The following is an 18,338-nucleotide window of genomic DNA, read 5'->3' as shown; positions in this document are numbered from 1 at the left end:
GCTCACTACACACCGGGAGCAATAGGGGATTAAAGGCCTTCCCCAAGGGCCCTTAGTGATTTTCCAGTCAGGTGGGGATTTGAACCCATGATCTTCTGGACTCAAGCCCAACACCTTAGCCACTAGACCATCACCTCCCCTTAAATAGAAATATTGTTCTTAAACTGTTGGACTATTTTTGTTCATAAAGTGGTGATCCTCAGTTCTCAAATGCTTATTGAGTGTTGTTAAAAGGAAATGTGATGTAACACAGTGGTAAACATATCACTGTCCCAGCTTTTTTGAAATGTGTTGCAGGCATCCATTTCAAAATGAGCAAATATTTGCACAAAAACAATAAAGTTTATCAGTTTGAACATTAAATATCTTGTCTTTGTGGTGTATTCAATTAAATATAGGTTGAAGAGGATTTGCAAATCATTGTATTCTGTTTTTATTGATATTTTACACAACGCCCCAACTTCATTGGAATGGGGGTTGACCCCGAACAAAACCGGAAGCAGCCGAATGAACAACAAAAATGAAGCAAAGTTGGCTGCTAGCGAAACCAGGAAGTTACATTTCCATGCTAACATCTGCTAAATGTTTTGCAAATCCTTCCAGAGGTGTTGATGTTGTTAGGTTACAAAAGCAGTGTTTTCAGTTTTCAAAGTGTTTATTTCTTGCTAGCTTTTTGCATAATATATGAGAAAGGTGTTTTTTCTAGCCACAAACGAAATAAAGTTAGCAGGAAGTGATGTCATCATGCTAATGTCTGCAAGATCATCCCTTACCAAAAAGTAGTACATGCAAGTATGTTTCAAGTATACTTCCAGTTTACTTTTTATATACTTATCAGTACTATTTTTTGGTAAGTAAGTCCCCTCGGCTGCTCCCTTGTTTGCACTCGGAGTTGCCACAGCAAATCCAAGGTGGATCTGCATGTTGATTTGGCACAGGTTTTACGCCGGATGCCCTTCCTGACGCAACTCCACATTACATGGAGAAATGTGGCAGGGGTGGGATTTGAACCCAGAACCTTCCGAACTGAAACCAAGCGCATTAACCACTTGGCCACATCATAAAATTAGGTACAGAATGTGACTTTTTAACCTCGTAAAATACCTCTTAAACTAGGTAATTGTGGTTGGGCCACAATGGAAACAAGCGTTTATGCTTTTTTGTGTTACCCAGTATATTTATGTACCCATGTTTATTTAATACATTTTTATACTGTATTATTTTACACATGTTTACATTTTATATGAATAAAAATCAATCAATCAAGCAAGGTTAACTAGCTTTGAACTTGTCCAAGGTCCGTGTCCCAAGAATGTTCCCTATCAATTTGAAGACCATAACAGTAACAGCACTGGACGGACAGAAAGCCTTTGCAATGCCCGATGGCCATATTTGATGGCCTCGGGTAAAAATCAGAGTTCACAGACCACAGACTGTGTGGGTCTGACGGGTTTAGATCACTCTCTTACGCGTACACGTTATTTGTGCGCATGCGTAAATGGAGTCGCCTTGAAACGCTGTAAGTGTTAAGAATTACAATATGCACGCGAATGCCTCATCGTCGTCTGAAATCACGTGGCTAAAGAAGCGTCCTCATTGGTTGACGGGTGATTACGGGGATTGGCTGTAAGAAGCTTTGACAGAAAGATTCGCCTTTACATAAGTTGTTTTTTCTCCTCCCCGACGTTTTAAATGTTTAACCTAAACTCGCGCTGACATTTTTCGTTGTCTTTACACTTCCGTGGACATGGCAGAAGTGTTCTCCGGACGGACACTCCTGAATAAAGACGGAGACTTCGTGGAGGTTGAAGAAGCGCTGAGGAACAAAGTGGTGGGGATTTATTTCTCCGCCGGCTGGTGTCCTCCGTGTCGAGACTTCACTCCCATCCTCTGCGACTTCTACACTGAACTTGTGGACGAGGCCGAACCTCCGGCTCAGTTTGAGATCGTTTTTGTGTCCTCCGATAAATCGAGCGACGACATGGTGGAATATTATCACGACATGCACGGAGACTGGCTGGCACTGCCGTGGACGGACGACTACAAACAGTCAGTACTCACTCAAAGTACAAATACAACACACACTGTGTCCCACACAATCGTTAAATTAAATCAGCTCATCTTTGTAATGTGCAGGATAGCTGGACTGTTATTACAACATGATACCCCATAATATGGGAAAACAATAAATGCAAAATTAATAGGGCATATAATGAGAATAAACACTTTTAATCACTATTCTGGCAAGTGAAGTGTATGACAGCTGTGCCATTAATGATATTTACTGTGGCATTTTGCATTATAGGGCCAAGTTCAAAAATAATGAAGCCAAAGTGTGACATTCATTCATTCATCTTCTACCGCTTAGTCCATTTAAGGGTCGCGGGGGGCTGGAGCCTATCCCAGCAGCCATAGACCGCGAGGCGGGGTACACCCAGCACAGGACGCCAGTCTGTCGCAGGGCCACAAACAAACACAGACACACACACACGGACAATTTAAAGATCCCAATCCACCTAACCCGCATGTCTTTGGATGTGGGAGGAAACTGGAGCACCTGGAGGAAACCCATGCAAACACGGGGAGAACATGCAAACTCCACACAGAAAGGCCACGGGAATTGAACCCATGACTTTCTCGCTATGACGCAACAGTGCTAACCACTAAGCCACCGTGCAGCCCCCCAAAGTGTGACATAACCATCAACATTTCGAAGTGGTCTTTTTTGTGAAATGTTATCATTTTAGGTATGGTTATATATCAGAGTTTCAATATTTCTGTTGGTCTCGGTTCAGTCATTGCTATAATGTGCTAGAGCATAACGCTTGCAACAACAGTTGGAGGTATCTTCTTTAGTCTACAGAAGCCTGAAACAAAGAAATTCTTTCCATTAGTTCCTGGTATTATTGAACAAGTACAAGGCTTTGTTCGAGGTCGCCACAGCGGATACAGCCAGATCCGCATTGAAAACCTGTGCCAATTATCAATGCGGATCTGGCTGTACCCGCTGTGGCGACCTCGAACAAAGCCGGGAGCAGCCGAATAAACAACAACAACATTGAACAAGTAATACAGTTATTCTATTGAAGCAGAGTAGGAAATATAGCTAAGGTTTTGACACAAATAAATCAAAGACTTATTCTCAGCGTTACGCTTGCGACAGTTTTACCTTGCTTTAGAAACATGATATTTTTCTAGGAAATGACATTTCTGCCTTTAAATCAAATCAAATCAATTTCAGCCAAATCACAACAAACAGTTGCCCCAAGGTGCTTCATATTGCAAGGCAAAGCCATACAATAATTACAGAAAAACCCCAACTGTCAAAACGACCCCCTGTGAGCAAGCACTTGGCGACAATGGGAAGGAAAAACTCCCTTTTAACAGGAAGAAACCTCCATCAGAACCAGGCTCAGGGAGGGGCAGTCTTCTGCTGGGACTAGTTGGGGCTGAGGGAGAGAACCAGGAAAAAGACATGCTGTGGAGGGGAGCAGAGATCAATCACTAATGATTAAATGCAGAGTGGTGCATACAGAGCAAAAGAGAAAGAAACACTCAGTGCATCATGGGAACTCCCCAGCAGTCTAAGTCTATAGCAGCATAACTAAGGGATGGTTCAGGGTCACCTGATCCAGCCCTAACTATAAGCTTTAGCAAAAAGGAACGTTTTAAGCCTAATCTTAAAAGTAGAGAGGGTGTCTGTCTCCCTGATTCGAATTGGGAGCTGGTTCCAGAGGAGAGGAGCCTGAAAGCTGAAGGCTCTGCCTCCCATTCTACTCTTACAAACCCTAGGAACTACAAGTAAGCCTGCAGTCTCAGAGCGAAGCGCTCTATTGGGGTGATATGGTACTATGAGGTCCCTAAGATAAGATGGGACCTGATTATTCAAAACCTTATAAGTAAGAAGAATAATTTTAAATTCTGTTCTAGAATTAACAGGAAGCCAATGAAGAGAGGCCAATATGGGTGAGATATGCTCTCTCCTTCTAGTCCCTGTCAGTACTCTAGCTGCAGCATTTTGAATTAACTGAAGGCTTTTCAGGGAACTTTTAGGACAACCTGATAATAATGAATTACAATAGTCCAGCCTAGAGGCAATAAATGCATGAATTAGTTTTTCAGCATCACTCTGAGACAAGACCTTTCTAATTTTAGAGATATTGCGTAAATGCAAAAAAGCAGTCCTACATATTTGTTTAATATGCGCATTGAATGACATATCCTGATCAAAAATGACTCCAGATTTCTCACAGTATTACTAGAGGTCAGGGTAATGCCATCCAGAGTAAGGATCTGGTTAGACACCATGTTTCTAAGATTTGTGGGGCCAAGTACAATAACTCAGTTTTATCTGAATTTAAAAGCAGGAAATTAGAGGTCATCCATGTCTTTATGTCTGTAAGACAATCCTGCAGTTTAGCTAATTGGTGTGTGTCCTCTGGCTTCATGGATAGATAAAGCTGGGTATCATCTGCGTAACAATGAAAATTTAAGCAATGCCGTCTAATAATACTGCCTAAGGGAAGCATGTATAAAGTGAATAAAATTGGTCCTAGCACAGAACCTTGTGGAACTCCATAATTAACCTTAGTCTGTGAAGAAGATTCCCCATTTACATGAACAAATTGTAATCTATTAGATAAATATGATTCAAACCACCGCAGCGCAGTGCCTTTAATACCTATGGCATGCTCTAATCTCTGTAATAAAATTTTATGGTCAACAGTATCCAAAGCAGCACTGAGGTCTAACAGAACAAGCACAGAGATGAGTCCACTGTCTGAGGCCATAAGAAGATCATTTGTAACCTTCACTAATGCTGTTTCTGTACTATGATGAATTCTAAACCCTGACTGAAACTCTTCAAATAGACCATTCCTCTGCAGATGATCAGTTAGCTGTTTTACAACTACCCTTTCAAGAATTTTTGAGAGAAAAGGAAGGTTGGAGATTGGCCTATAATTAGCTAAGATAGCTGGGTCAAGTGATGGCTTTTGAAATAATGGTTTAATTACTGCCACCTTAAAAGCCTGTGGTACATATCCAATTAATAAAGACAGATTGATCATATTTAAGATTGAAGCATTAATTAATGGTAGGGCTTCCTTGAGCAGCCTGGTAGGAATGGGGTCTAATAGACATGTTGATGGTTTGGAGGAAGTAACTAATGAAAATAACTCAGATGGAACAATCGGAGAGAAAGAGTCTAACCAAATAAATGTCTTTGGGATGGTTATGAGTAATTTACAGTAATGTATTACTGTGTGTTAGTATGAACCACAAACTGGCAAAATACAAGGTTATTTCTTTAACATTCAAATCTAAATGATAATGCTAAATATCAGTGTCACACAAAATTGATGAAAAAAGTGCTGGTTTGGGGGTAAATTTCGTGCGTATCTCTGGAACCGTGTGGAATTTTTCCATGAAATTTTCAGTACGTGTCAAAGAGACTATAGGCAACTCACAGATAAATCTGGATGGTGCTAAATAAAATAATGGCTTGTTCATGACAAATGTAATGCAAATCAGTAGTTAGGCTTAATTATTTTTGAACTAGCTCTTAGGTATTTGAAGAGCATTTATGATGCAAAACTGCAATAAATAAGAAAACAACAATGAAGATTTTGATTCCAGAACACACTTGGGTGTATTTTATGCCTTTTGGGCTGTTGATGAAGTAAATCACAAAAAATTCCTGTCCTGAACATTTATTGATAATGTGATTTTTCTTTTACTGTTCAAAAAGTTCAGCAGGAAGCCGATGGATTGCCTACTCCGGGTAGGGAATACGGCCTTGCCTCAAGAGAAGGAGTTCTAGTACTTCAGAGTCTTGCTCACGAGTGAGGGGACGATGGAGCATGAGATTGGCTGGAGAATCGGCGCAGCAGGGGCAGTATTGCATTCGCTCTACCATACTGTTGTGACGAAAAGGGAACTGAGCCAAAAGGCGAAGCTCTCGATCTACTGGTCAATCTTCGTTCCTACTCTCACCTATGGTCTTGAGGGTTGGGTCATGGCCAAAAGAACTAGATCGCAGGTACAAGCATCTGAAATGGGCTTCCTAAGGAGGGTGGCTGGTGATTCCCTTAGAGATAGGGTGAGAAGATCGGTCATCCGTGGGGAGCTCGAAGTAGAGTTGCTGCTCCTACACGTTGAAAGGAGCCAGCTGAGGTGGTTCGGGCATCTGGTAAGGATGCCTCCTGGGTGTCTCCCTAGGGAGGTGTTCCAGGCATGTCCATCTGGGAGGAGACCCTGGGGAAGACCCAGGACTAGGTGGAAAGATTATATCTCCACACTGGCCTGGGAATGCCTCGGGATCCACCAGGCAGTGGTGGTCAATGTGGCATGTGAAAGCGAAGTCTGGGGTCCCCTGCTGGAGCTGTTGCCCCCGCAACCTGAACCCAGAAAAAGTGGTTGAATATGAGTGAGTGTTCAAAAAGCAAGATGTTTTGTTGATGTCTGGATGTCTTAGAAGCTGGCAGAATGTATAATCTGCTCACATTTACTGATGCTGTTTGGACGGTTTAGAGACCTCGGAACCATGCGACCCCAGTGTTGCCGACCGAATGGTCCCCCCCAATAATCGGTCCACCCTGCCTTCACTGCGCATGCGTCATTAGCCGCGGTTCACGGATTAACACCTCGTTTGTGCTTCAAACTGCACTCCAGTCATCATCTATCTCAACAAGATACCTGATGCTTTTGTACAATAATCATTTCCACATGAATTCAGCATTATTTAATCACAAAAGAAGGATGAAGCGATAAGAGTGCTGTGGCTAAACGAGCTGCTAGCTGATGCGTTCAGCATTCACTGCGCATCGGTCATTTCAAAGTGTCTCGGAATTTCACCTCATTTCTGCTTAAAACGGCCTTATTTCTGCTTAAAACTGACTTTAGAATGACTTAAGAGGTTTTACTTTGTAGTCTGATGGTTAATAATCACATTAATCCATGTTATTGCTTTGGGTGAAGAGACTCCATCTCAGACATGCTCCTGTGGTCCGAAATGACGCATGTGCAGTGAAGCAAGACGGACCAATTTTTAGGGGGGGCCGTTCGGTCTGCGACACCGGGACCAGCGATCTTGGAACCACTACACAAAACTTATGAAAAGTCTTTTTCCCCCCCCCCTTTTTAACATCATTTCAACACTGAATAGCATGTACTCTTCAACCTGTCTTAAAGTCCGTTGCAAAAAACACGCTGTACGCTGTTGCGGTTCCGACAATGTAGTGGCTCCGAGATCGTATTGGTACAGCTGTTAAGGTCATTTGGTTCCGAGGTCTCCAGTTCCTGTTTGGACACATGCTATCTCACAACATGCTATCAGGCAGTAGCATAGTAATTAATAAACATACTTAACAATTAGTGATGCAGAATTAATCACATTTTTATTGTCAGTACGACATGAGGATGCACAATAAATACACCACAATAGACTACCTAAGGTGTGGTGAGAGTGAAAAATTATTATATATGCACATGCTGTGACATGAGGTAAGATTTGATACAGAAGTTCTGACATGAGTCCAAGACAGATTGTAGGGTAATAAATATCGTATTGTGTCACTCGGTTTTTACAGTGAGTGGTACAGAGTGGGATGCCGGTAGGAGTTCAGCATTGTGTTATAGTTAAACTGCTACATCAGTGCAAATGAAAGAGACAGAAATTATGTTAGTTCATCAGTATTTGTTCATTCATCACAAGTCATACTGTTATCACAGTATTGAACAGTGAACTTGTGCATCACAGGTTTTCCATATTTCATGCAGATTTGTTAACAAAAGTAAAGTAAGTCCCTTCAGCTGCTCCCTTGTTTGCACTCGGGGTCGCCACAGCAAATCCAAGGTGGATCTGCATGTTGAATTGGCACAGGTTTTACACCGGATGCCCTTCCTGACGCAACTCCACATTACATGGAGAAAATGTGGCAGGGGTGGGATTTGAACCCGGAACCTTCTGAACTGAAACCAAGTGCATTAACCACTTGGCCACAACAGCGTTTAGTTGATTCAGTTGATCTGTCACAGTGTGTCAGCATCATTATGTTAGTTATTTTAATGTTGCTCCCTATTCCTATCTTGATCTTGATCGTAATCTTTTTTGAAACAAAGCTTTTGTTCAATCCTGATGTGAAGTATGGCATTTTTCTTTGATTGTTGAGTAAAATAATTCACAAAATGATTAGCCTACAAGAATCATTTTTGCACTAGCTGTGCTTATTTACAGGAGTTTACTGTTCATACACTGAGTTCCACACCAGATTTTCTTTCTAAATCTTTGACCAACTTTGGTAAAACTCAGTAAGGCGCCCGGCTCAGCCAACATTTTGCTCATAAAATTCAAATCTGGGGAAGGGTACAGAAACATTTCTGCTGCTTTGAAGGTCCCAATGAGCACAGTGGCCTCCGTCATCTGTAAATGGAAGAAGATCAGATCCACCAGGACGAGCTGGCCGCCCGTCTAAACTGAGTGATCGGGGGAGAAGGGCCTTAGTCAGGGAGGTGACCAAGAACATGATGGTCACTGTGTCAGAGGTCCATCATTCTTCTTTGGAGAGAGGAGAAACTTCCAGAAGGACAATCATCTCTGCAGCAATCCACCAATTAGGTCTGTATGGAAGAGTGGCCAGACGGAAGCCACTCCTTAGTAAAAGACACATGGCAGCCCATTTGGAGTTTGCCAAAAAGCACCTGTAGGACTCTCAGACCATGAGAAATAAAATTCTCTGGTCTGATGAGACAAAGATTGAACTCTTTGGTGTGAATGTCAGGTGTCATGTTTGGAGGAAACCAGACACCATCCCTACAGTGAAGCATGGTGGTGGCAGCATCATGCTGTGGGGATGTTTTTCAGCAACAGGAACTGGGAGACTAGTCAGGATTGAAGGAAAGATGAATGCAGCAGTTTACAGAGACATCCTGGATGAAACTTGCTCCAGAGTGCTCTTGACATCAGACTAGCAGCAGGTCAGTGACCCTAAGTACACAGCCAAGAAATCAAAGCAGTGGTTTTATGGACAACTCTGTCAATGTCCTTGGGTGGCCCTGATCTGAATCTGATTGAACATCTCTGGAGAGATCTGAAAATGTCTGTGCACCGACGCTCCCCATCCAACCTGACTGAGCTTGAGAGGTGCTACAAAGAGGAATGGGCCAAACTGCCCAAAGATAGGTGCACCAAGCTTGTGGCATCATATTCAAGAAGACTTGAGGCTGTAATTGCTGCCAAAGGTGCTTCAACAAAGTATTGAGCAAAGGGGTGAATACTTATATACATGTAAATAAATGGTAAATGGACTGCATTTATATAGCGCTTTTTCATCTGCATCAGATGCTCAAAGCGCTTTACAATCATGCCTCACATTCACCCTGATGTCAGGGTACTGCCATACAAGACGCTCACTACACACTGGGAGCAATAGGGGATTAAAGACCTTCCTCAAGGGCCCTTAGTGATTTTCCAGTCAGGTGGGGATTTGAACCGAGGATCTTCTGGTCTCAAGCCCAATGCCTTAACCACTAGACCATCACCTAGAAACTAAGAAATCACATGTGATTTCTTAGTTTTTTATTTTTAATAGATTTGCAAAAATTTAAGAAAAAAAACTTTTTTCATGTTGTCATTATGGGGTGTTGTGAGTATAATCTTGAGGGGGAAAACATGAATTTCATCCATTTTGGAATAAGGCTGCCACATAACAAAAAGTGGAAAAGTGAAGCGCTGTTAACACTTTCCAGATGCACTGTACGTCCATTGCACAGCAGGAGAGAAAATGAATTGTATGAATTAAAGCAGCAACAAAATAGAAAATTTAGCTACATTGCAACAGAGCAGGTGAGCTCGTCAGATACAGTGAAGGTTGAAGCCGGTATAAAATACAGGCTTCTTTTGATTAAAATGTTCATCATTTGGTTCAGATTTAACTGTCTGTTTTTAAAGGTATCTTTTCTCTTTCTCTTTCTTGCCTGTTTGACAGTGAGTTGAAGAAGAGGTATAAGATCACAGCTGTGCCCAAACTGGTGATCGTGAAGGAGAACGGCGACGTGATCACGGACAAGGGCAGGAAACAGATCAGAGACAGAGGTCTGGCCTGCTTCAGGTCCTGGTTAGATGCTGCAGAGATCTTTCAGAACTTCAAGGGTTAGGAACATTAGAGATGCACTGATGCACCTATAAGCACTGATTCTAAGATTAGTTTATCAGGTATCTTCCACATATGATGGTCCACTTTCAAAAATTTTTAGTTCAGTATGGTGAGTTAAGAGCAGATATCAGCCGATACTGTTTTTACTCATGCAGGACTCTATGTCTTTGATTTGGTTGTATTGTGCAAAAACAGTTTCTGTCTACTTTTCCAAGTAGTTTCATGTCTGATACTTTGAGTCTCTGTGTCAGGAGTACAAAAGTCAGTTCGTGAGTAGAAGCGTAATGTGCAACAACAGAAAAGGAAGTCTTTTTATGCCTTTGGGGCTACAGTCTGACTCTAGAGACCTGAACAAAGCCAAAGAGAAATCTGTTGTTTTTTTTTTTAGTTAAAATACTATGCATTAAAGATTAAATTTTGGGTTTTTTTTCACACCTTCAGTCATATTAAAACATTGTTGATGATCAAGTGTGTGAGTGCTCTGCTCACCTTTGACGACTGCTTTATTAACAAGAAAAATGTATTTGGAAAATTAGCAAGGAAGGAAGGAATGATCGTGAACCTGTTAGCTATTATAGCATTTACAAAAAGACACCGAACGCTGACAGTAACAATGAAAAAATGCTAGCAATCTGTGTTATCGTGGAGTGATAAAACATCTGTTGAAATATGGCCAGCTCTGTGACACCACTTTATATCAGCCATGCACCAGTTTTAGAAGTTATACATTATTGTCAGTTATGTTGGAAGGAATTCTATTGATAACTACATTATAGAGTTTTAATATTTAGAAAAAAACAGCTTGAGCTCAACCGCAGGTTCCTTGTTGATACCAGCGTATTTCTTTTTCAGAAAATCATATTTCTCTTACACAGCTGAATTGTTGCCCAGACATGAATGCTGATGATATTTTAATATGATTGGTGGTGTAACAATTAAACTTGTTCTTAAAGCTACATTGTGCAGGATTCAGTGTCGTCTAGTGTTGAGGTTGCATACTGCATTTTGCCGTCACCGATTACAGTTCTGTTTCTGATCACTTTTTAGCTTCTTTGATGATAAGCAATATGTTTAATCCTCCCTTTCTCAAAAATGAGAGTTCTCAAGCTTGTTAGCCTGCACACGCAACCAGTAGATGGTGTGTAGGGGAGCAACCATTGATTCCTTTTCATTTTCGTCCGTCTTCCAACTGAAAGCAAAATGCAAAACACACAAAATATGTCCTTTTGGGGGCTGCTGTAGCAACATGTCACCCTCTAAGAGGGGGCCCACTCACGTATCATAATTTCTGTACTATAGAGCACACCTGAATGTAACCGCACCCACCAATTTTAAAAAGAAAATAAAAATTGAACATATATAGGCCACACTTGTCTATAAGTGGCAGGTGTCCATGTTGTAAGATGAGACATTTACACAGAAAGATGTTAGACAGAAAGATTTTTTAACTTTTAATTAAATGCATACCATAAATGCTTTTATTCTGAAGGTGTTACACGTAAATATTGACAAGCACAGCATCCAGTATGCACACAATTTCACACGGTGTCTCCACTCTACACGGAGGCAAAACTGAGTAATTTTAACTTTTTGTTGTTGTTGTTGTTGTGGGTCATGAGATAATTTCATCATGTGCAGCCAGAATCACCTGGTGCCTGTGGTAACTGAGATGTTAATGAGGTGCAGTGACTTTTTCAACTTGTGGCTCAAAGACATAGACCTGGGGGGGGGCTCCGCTGACTGATTTGATGGAGCAACTGTGGCGCAAAGTGCCCGTGTCACAAAGGGACTTTTCTTCAGCTACGACAAGGAATTAAAGTATTTTCAGATGTCGTTTTTGAAAATCAAGAGACTTTATGTGGATAATTTTTCTTCAGAATGTGATGATGTATCCCACTGAAACGAACGGGTAAGACTATATTTACTCCATGTGTGAATTTACTCCACATGGACACCATTAATTGATGTATTTCAATTTGAGAGCCTGTAAAAATCCATAAATTAGCCACATCATTGTTTAAGCCACAGTGTTCAAAGCATGTGATAGTAGCGGCTTACAGTCCAGAAATTATGGTAGATATGAAGACCTCATTGTAACCTCATGAAAACACATCGATTCATTGTTGCATGTAAGTACACACTAATAATCGTCTGGATACGAACGATGTATTCCATCTTTGCTAATAAACACACCTAAATCCTACACATTGTAGCTTTAATGCTAAATCTCTGCAGTATGTTTAACACGTTAAAAAATGTTAAATGTTAAAAAACTTTTAGTGTCTATGCAAATCAGATTTCCCGTCTGCTTGTCTTGTAGATACAGTACAGCTGAATGTGTATTGTTTTTTACATTTTTACAAGACTGTTGGCAATAAAAAAAAAGCACCTTAAATTTCATGTTGTCTTACTGTACTGTTTTAGTGTCCAGTCAGCTCAGTGTGCGCCTGCTCTTCCACCTATAAACAAAGTGATTCCCCTTTGCCTTGTTAAGACGCCCAAAGCCCACAGGACATTTGTTTCCAGCATGCTAGCACATCCACCTTCATCCTAATTGTCTCTTTGGTGCACGCTGACAGACCTGTAATTGGTCAGCGAGCTTAAAAACTAAAATCCAAAGGACATGATGCTGTTGTGATCTTCTGCTGGTGTTGTGATATTAAAGGCTGGAAAGTTTCTCCTTCTGGGCAATCAGGAATACATTTGACAGGAGATAGTGGTTCTTGTCGAGACACATCAGAATTATTTGGACTCACATCAGAGGGGTTTGCATACAAAAAAATGAAATTCAGCAACAGATGCAAATTGACATATTAAAACACTTCATGTCAAGCCTTAATAATGTATTTTTTTTGTCTTACTGTATGCACCGTAAAGCTGAAATGAATGTCTTATTGATGTTTTGATTTGTCTGCAGCAGTGCACTTCTTAACTTATGCAAGCTGCATTGTCACATCTTACCATATGAGGGTGCTGTCAGATTGTGTTATGTAATTTGACTCTAATTCGACTAATCCCATCAAGCTCAATCACATACGCTTCATGCTTACGTATGACTTGAAACGTGCACTCTAAAAACTGTGTTCTGCTCAACTTTTTTTTTTTTTTGGTGAACCATTTTTACACTTAAAAATATTGAGTAAATTTAAAAGCTGTGAAATAATTTAAATACACTTGATGATATTGGTAAATTTAAGTAAAAATATTCAGTATATTTGTCCTTTCCAAATATTCTGAATGAAATTTACCAAACAAATCAAAAAATAGCATTTAAGCAAATGCTAATTTATTTCAATGAGATAAATTCAAATAATAAATGTAAAGTTAAGATCAAATTAACTGTTACATTTTTAGGCATTTCATTTGGTATATTCAACTCAATCAAATGTGTTTCAGAGATTTTATTAAGTCAGTTGTTTCTTACTATGATATGAATGAATGAATAAGTTTATTCAGCATGCACATGAACAAAATACCAACATAAACTCTTGCTAACATAACAAATAAAAAAAACAAAAGAAAATACAACTCAAACAATTTCCCAAATTGGTTGCGGCCGAAAGGGCATGGGCTGAAGCAAAGGTATACAGTATACAAAGCCACTGAATTACTTTTTAGAGTGTGTACACCATTAAATGCTTTGAAACTGTGAGGACTTTACATTTTCTGCACAAACAAGTAAACACTTGAAGGCTTTGTGATCTTAGTCTGCTTTGGTTGTATTGTGCAAAAACATTTTCTGTCTACTTTTCCAAGTAGTTTCATGTCTGATATTCTCAAAGTCCCATAATTAAATGTGTGCTCATTCTATTGGAGAGATGGTGACTTTTCGGCCGAACAATGGATTCCATATTGGGATAATCATATATCATAATGTCTGTTTTGAATCATATTGGGGTTTTTGTTAAATGAGTATCACTACCATGAAAATTCAACGATTGCATGACCTCTTGCAAAAAAAAAAAAAAAAAAAAATCATAAATTGATGCTTACTGATGGTCACTGGGTTCAAGAGTCTGTATCGGTGGTCAGTGGGTGACAGGTGGGGATGTAGGATGTTAACTTGAGGCGATCATCAGCTGCTTACCATGAGTCTGTTTTGGGGTTTTAAAAACTGCAGTTCTTCAACCATGGCTCCACAAGCAGTACTGATCAGGTACCATCTTGACTAAAGTTAACCAATTCCTTGATGCTAATCATAGTGGTGTTTGGTGTAACAGAGGGTTTTTTTGGGGGGGGGTGGTCAGGATGTCTTACCATTGCTTTATTGAACTCTGAAGATTTTATGATGTTCACCACCTTGGGTTAACATTTTCAGTACAAGGCTTACAAATCTTAGAAAGAAGAGTAGATCTTATCATTCTCAACAATTGACATTTCCCCATAAAATCTGTATGAAGGAATGATTCTCCCTTCAACAGGCATTCACAGAACATGAAAGAAGAAATCATCACATTTGTACAAAAAGACTCAATCTTTGATCTTGATATCCACATCGGGGAAGGTTCCATGTGTGCCCCAATGTTCGACCAAATTCACCTCCATCATCGATACAGCACATCATCAATAACCCTAAACAAGCACAAAGTCCTCTTAGCACTATGTCAGTTGAAATTTTGGAAAGCTTGATTTTGTATTCATGCCTTTGAAGATACAGCACCAGAATGATGCTGGGACAATGCCCCAGTGTTAGGGTTTATCAGATGTTTGGAAATAGCTTTCACAAAAGAGATGTTTGCTGATTTTATACTAACTTGGGTAAAACATAAGTTGTCTTGTTTGGATTTACACCAAAAAAAAAAAAACCCAAGACGAAGTAAATCATATATTTGTGCCCCCGTCACCCTGCATTCCATGCACAAAATGAATTCATGCCCCTGTCACGAAAAGGGCCCCATTTTTGTGACGATATCACGAACCCATAGATTAATTGACTTTTCGTAATGGTGTCACGAATTGCCGTGAGACTGGGTTCTATATTTCCAACCCTCAAATGCAAACTCTGATTTTTTTTTTTTTTTTTTTTTTTTTTTGATGATTAAAATCATTTGGTGGATAACATCCAGTGTCTTTTTACTGGAGAAGAGTTCTGAAGAATCGAGAATATAGATTCAGATGACTATGGAACATCATGTTTAGAGGCAAGTTATGTATTTGTTTGAAGATGAGATTAAAAGTATTTGAAACAGCTCTACTTCGCGATTACATCCTACAAGAGTTTGAAACAGCTATAAACCATTTGAGCTGTTTAGGCATCCAGTACATGATTGGGAGTTTATTTTCTTTTTTGGAAGCTTTGTCTACTGGGATAACAACAAATTTGTTGTGAAGTTCTGCAAGATATTTTTTTTTTTCTAAGCATGGGAGCTGTTATGATCAAGAATATGATTTTTCTTGGGGGGGGGGGGGTTGTTTTTTAATTAATTAATTTATTTATTTATTGGGCATACAATTCTACAACAATAACAAAGGGAAAAAAAAAAAATAAAACCACTTTACAGTGATCCAGTGTGGCTGAAAGGGTGAGGGAAGAACCAAACCTTATAAATGTCCACCCCTTATACTAAAAATTATACGCATGCAGCAACCATAAACACAGTTACATAAATACATATGTCTGTATATACACACATATATGGATATATACATGCATACATAGCTACATACACACACACACACATAATGACAAATACAAAAAGAAAAAAATTTAAATACCACAAGAGGTAAGTAACAGTGATGATCTGATACCAACAATGGTAAACGGAATACCATTGAATTCTTAAAGTTCATTCAATATATTCAAGCTTCCATTCAATATTCTGAAGGTTCAATAAATATATTCAAGTTTCCAATCAATATATATTTAGGTTTCATTCAATATATTTGATTTTCCATTCAATATATTCAATTTTCCAATCACTATATTAAGTTTCCAATCAAAATATATTTAGGTTTCATTCAATATATTCGAGTTTCCGTTCAATATATTAAGTTTCCAATCACTATATATTCAAGCTTCCATTTAATATTCTAAATGTTCGATCAATATATTCAAGTTTCCATTCAATATTCTGAAGGTTCGATCAATGTATTCAAGCTTCCAATCAATATATTCAAGTTTCCAATCATTATATTAAGTTTCCAGTCAATATATATTCAAGCTTCCATTCAATATTCTGAAGGTTCGATCAATGTATTCAAGCTTCCAATCAATATATTCAAGTTTACATATATTCAAGTTTCCAATCAATATATATTTAGGTTTCATTCAATATATTTGAGTTTCCGTTCAATATATTCAAGTTTCCAATCACTATATATTCAAGCTTCCATTTAATATTCTAAAGGTTCGATCAATATATTCAGGTTTCCATTCAATATTCTGAAGGTTCGATCAATGTATTCAAGCTTCCAATCAATATATTCAAGTTTCCATATATTCAAGTTTCCAATCAATATATATTAGGTTTCATTCAATATATTCGACTTTCCATTCAATATATTCAAGTTTCCAATCACTATATTAAGTTTCCAATCAATATATATTTAGGTTTCATTCAATATATTTGAGTTTCCATTCAATATATTCAAATTTTCAATCACTATATTAAGTTTCCAATCACTATATATTCAAGCTTCCATTTAATATTCTAAAGGTTCGATCAATATATTCAGGTTTCCATTCAATATTCTGAAGGTTCGATCAATATATTCAAGTTTCCAATCAATATATTCAAGTTTCCAATCAATATATATTTAGGTTTCATTCAATATATTTGATTTTCCATTCAATATATTCAAGTTTCCAATCACTATATTAAGTTTCCAGTCAATATATATTCAAGCTTCCATTCAATATTCTGAAGGTTCGATCAATGTATTCAAGCTTCCAATCAATATATTCAAGTTTCCATTCAATATATATTTTTTATTTTGTTTGTTTTGTTTTGTTTTTTACTTTATCCTCAATATTGTTAGAGAATGTTGAGATTTATTGTGATTGCGATTTCAAAAATTAATTGACACACTTGTTTCGAAATTTCAAAAAATATAGTGAACGAATTTTCACTTAATTTACTAGAATTTGTTGACTGGAATTGCACGACGTAGGTCTGAAACTTGTGCAGTTAGTTTAGATTAAGACGGCTCTTTGTGTCGACTTTAAATTCACTCGGGCATCATGTTGGCATTAAACTGAAAGGCAGCACTGTTTCGGAAAGCTGGAACTGTGTTTCTTGATTCGAACAAGGCTGCCTTTATGTCGAAGCACAGAGGAGGCGGAGATTTGGGCGGGGAAAGCTATTTGTCAAGTTTTACAATTATGAAACGGCACCTCAACTCTTTCAAAATAAGAGCTACATTTTAAAGTCTGCCTTATTCTTGGGACTTTGTAAAGTATTAAAATTAGAGGATGCATAAATGAGTTAAAAGTTCTTATTTAATTGCAGAATGTATAAATGATGTGACTGTTTAATAATTCCAAGTGATAAATTAAAAGAAATTCCTAGTGACGTATACGGTGTATTCCCAAATCCGGTCCTGTGCTGTGTATACTCCATCTCTCCCAGTACACCCAATCAGCTTGATCACCTGTTTTAAGCTGACATGGAAAACACCAGTGTTTGATCAACTAGGCAGCACTGATTTAGTGATTTCACACTGTGGGCATATTTGCATTATATATATATATATGTGTGTGTGTGTGTGTGTGTGTGTGTGTGTGTGTGTGTGTGTGTGTGTGTGTGTGTGTGTGTGTGTGTGTGTGTGTGTGTTATAATGTAAGAAATCTGCTTAAAGTCATCTCATTAGTCGTAGAAGTGATGTTGGCATAACATAAAATCAATCAGAGTGTCACCTGTCATTTCTTTTAATACATACATTCATTATGTGCATGCTCCTGAGAGGGCACACCAAGAAGGGAGAGGTTTTCTGGCAGGACATGATTCAATGCACAAATTCTGCACATACAAAAACAGCAGGGATAATTGATATAAGGCTTGCATCTGGTGCTATGTGTGAAGATTTTCACTGTCCATTGTGGGTGAGCCATACACATGGGGCTCAGCTGTTTCAGTTGACCTGTGTGAGGGACCTCCCACGCAAATTCCTGAATGAATGCAAGTGCATGATGTGCAGGTCCACAACGAGCCCCTTCACCTACATCACTTAAAGGTAAGGTAAAAA

The 18,338-nt window shown here is 38.9% G+C and overlaps 1 protein-coding gene across 1 annotated transcript; it reads left to right on the top strand.

Annotated features, from left to right (window-relative positions):
- The first annotated feature begins 1,624 nt into the window (after nt 1-1,624).
- On the top strand, nt 1,625-11,356 carry nxnl2 (nucleoredoxin like 2). The gene is made up of 2 exons (XM_034191658.1): nt 1,625-2,049; nt 9,987-11,356. The coding sequence occupies exons 1-2, from the start codon at nt 1,748-1,750 to the stop codon at nt 10,153-10,155; spliced, it is 471 nt and encodes a 156-aa protein (XP_034047549.1). The 5' UTR covers nt 1,625-1,747; the 3' UTR covers nt 10,156-11,356.
- Nucleotides 11,357-18,338: the final 6,982 nt, after the last annotated feature.

Source organism: Thalassophryne amazonica, chromosome 17, assembly GCF_902500255.1.
Source record: "Thalassophryne amazonica chromosome 17, fThaAma1.1, whole genome shotgun sequence".
Lineage (NCBI taxonomy): Eukaryota > Metazoa > Chordata > Actinopteri > Batrachoidiformes > Batrachoididae > Thalassophryne > Thalassophryne amazonica.
The sequence above is the reverse complement of the archived record's forward strand: the minus strand, read 5'-3'. Positions and strand labels throughout refer to the sequence as shown.

Excerpts from the sequence above, each read along its gene's own strand:
- nxnl2 (XM_034191658.1), top strand. The coding sequence starts at position 1,748 with ATGGCAGAAGTGTTCTCCGGACGGACACTCCTGAATAAAGACGGAGAC. Across the intron at positions 2,050-9,986 it reads TGGACGGACGACTACAAACA|TGAGTTGAAGAAGAGGTATA; the intron begins GTCAGTACTCAC and ends CCTGTTTGACAG.